Source organism: Grammomys surdaster, unplaced genomic scaffold (genome assembly GCF_004785775.1).
Source record: "Grammomys surdaster isolate TR1022 unplaced genomic scaffold, NIH_TR_1.0 310, whole genome shotgun sequence".
Classification (NCBI taxonomy): domain Eukaryota; kingdom Metazoa; phylum Chordata; class Mammalia; order Rodentia; family Muridae; genus Grammomys; species Grammomys surdaster.
Window position 1 is genome coordinate 2,163,505 of NW_021604729.1, and position 1,090 is coordinate 2,164,594.

The 1,090-nt window shown below is 47.2% G+C and overlaps 1 protein-coding gene across 3 annotated transcripts in view; it reads right to left on the bottom strand.

Moving 5' to 3' along the window:
- Nucleotides 1-1,090, bottom strand: part of Ahnak (AHNAK nucleoprotein) — an 80,894-nt gene that overhangs the window by 62,078 nt on the left and 17,726 nt on the right. The window contains exon 6 of one of the 3 annotated variants that reach the window (XM_028777459.1): nt 6-1,090. The exons of the other annotated variants lie outside the window; for them this stretch is intronic. Within the exon in view, the coding sequence (XP_028633292.1) occupies nt 6-1,090 (1,085 nt within the window). The remainder of the gene's footprint in view (nt 1-5) is intronic. 3 annotated transcript variants of the gene reach the window in all.

Consider the following 1,090-nt stretch of genomic DNA (forward strand, 5'->3'; position numbering starts at 1 on the left):
TCAGCCTTGGGAAGGTTCACATCAACTTCTGGACCCTCTCCTTTGAAACCAGGCATACTGAACTTGGGCATTTTTATCTTGGGCATCTTCAGGTGCCAGTCTGGACCATGGACATCCACATCTGGAACATCAATGTCCACTTTGGGGCCTTTGATGTCAACCTCTGGGGCTTTAAGGTCACCTTCTACCTTCGGCAGAGAAATATCTACATCACCCTTCACTTTGGGTCCCTTAAGATGTAAATCAATGTCAGGCATGGAGATCTTGGGGGCTTTGATGTTCATCTCAGGCATTTTGAACTTTGGGCCTTTCAATTTGCCCTCTGGTCCTTCAATCTCAATGTCTGGCCCACTCATGTCCACATTTGGCCCTTTGATGTCTCCTTCCAATTTGGGAACATCTACCTCCACTTCTCCCTTCAGCTTTGGGCTCTTTAAGTGAAGATCAATATCTGGCATGGAGATTTTGGGAGTTTTGAAGTGCATGTCTGGCATCTTGAACTTCGGGCTTTTCCATTTACCTTCTGGGCCTTCCACAGCTACTTCCGGCATGTTGGCATCTAATTTGGGGCCCTTGATATCCAGTTCTGGACTCTTTAGTTCTCCTTCAAGCTTTGGGGCTGAAACATCAATATCTCCTTTGATTTTAGGACCCTTTAAGTTGAAATCAACATCAGGCATGGAAATCTTGGGGGCTTTGAAGTGCATGTCAGGCATCTTAAACTTTGGGCCCTTCAGCTTCCCTTCTGGCCCTTCAATATTCACATCAGGAACTTCAACATCCACCTTTGGTCCTGAGACATCAATGTCAGTCTTAGGCAGGTTCACATCCACTTCTGGACCCTCTCCTTTGAAGCCAGGCATGCTGAACTTGGGCATTTTCATCTTGGGCATCTTCAGGTGCCAGTCTGGACCATGGACATCCACATCTGGAGCACTGATGTCCACTTTGGGGCCTTTGATGTCAACCTCTGGCACTTTCATTTCACCTTCTATCTTGGGCACTGCCACATCCATGTCCCCCTTGACTTTGGGACCTTTCAAATGTAAGTCCACATCAGGCATGGAGATCTTAGGGGCTTTGAAGTGCA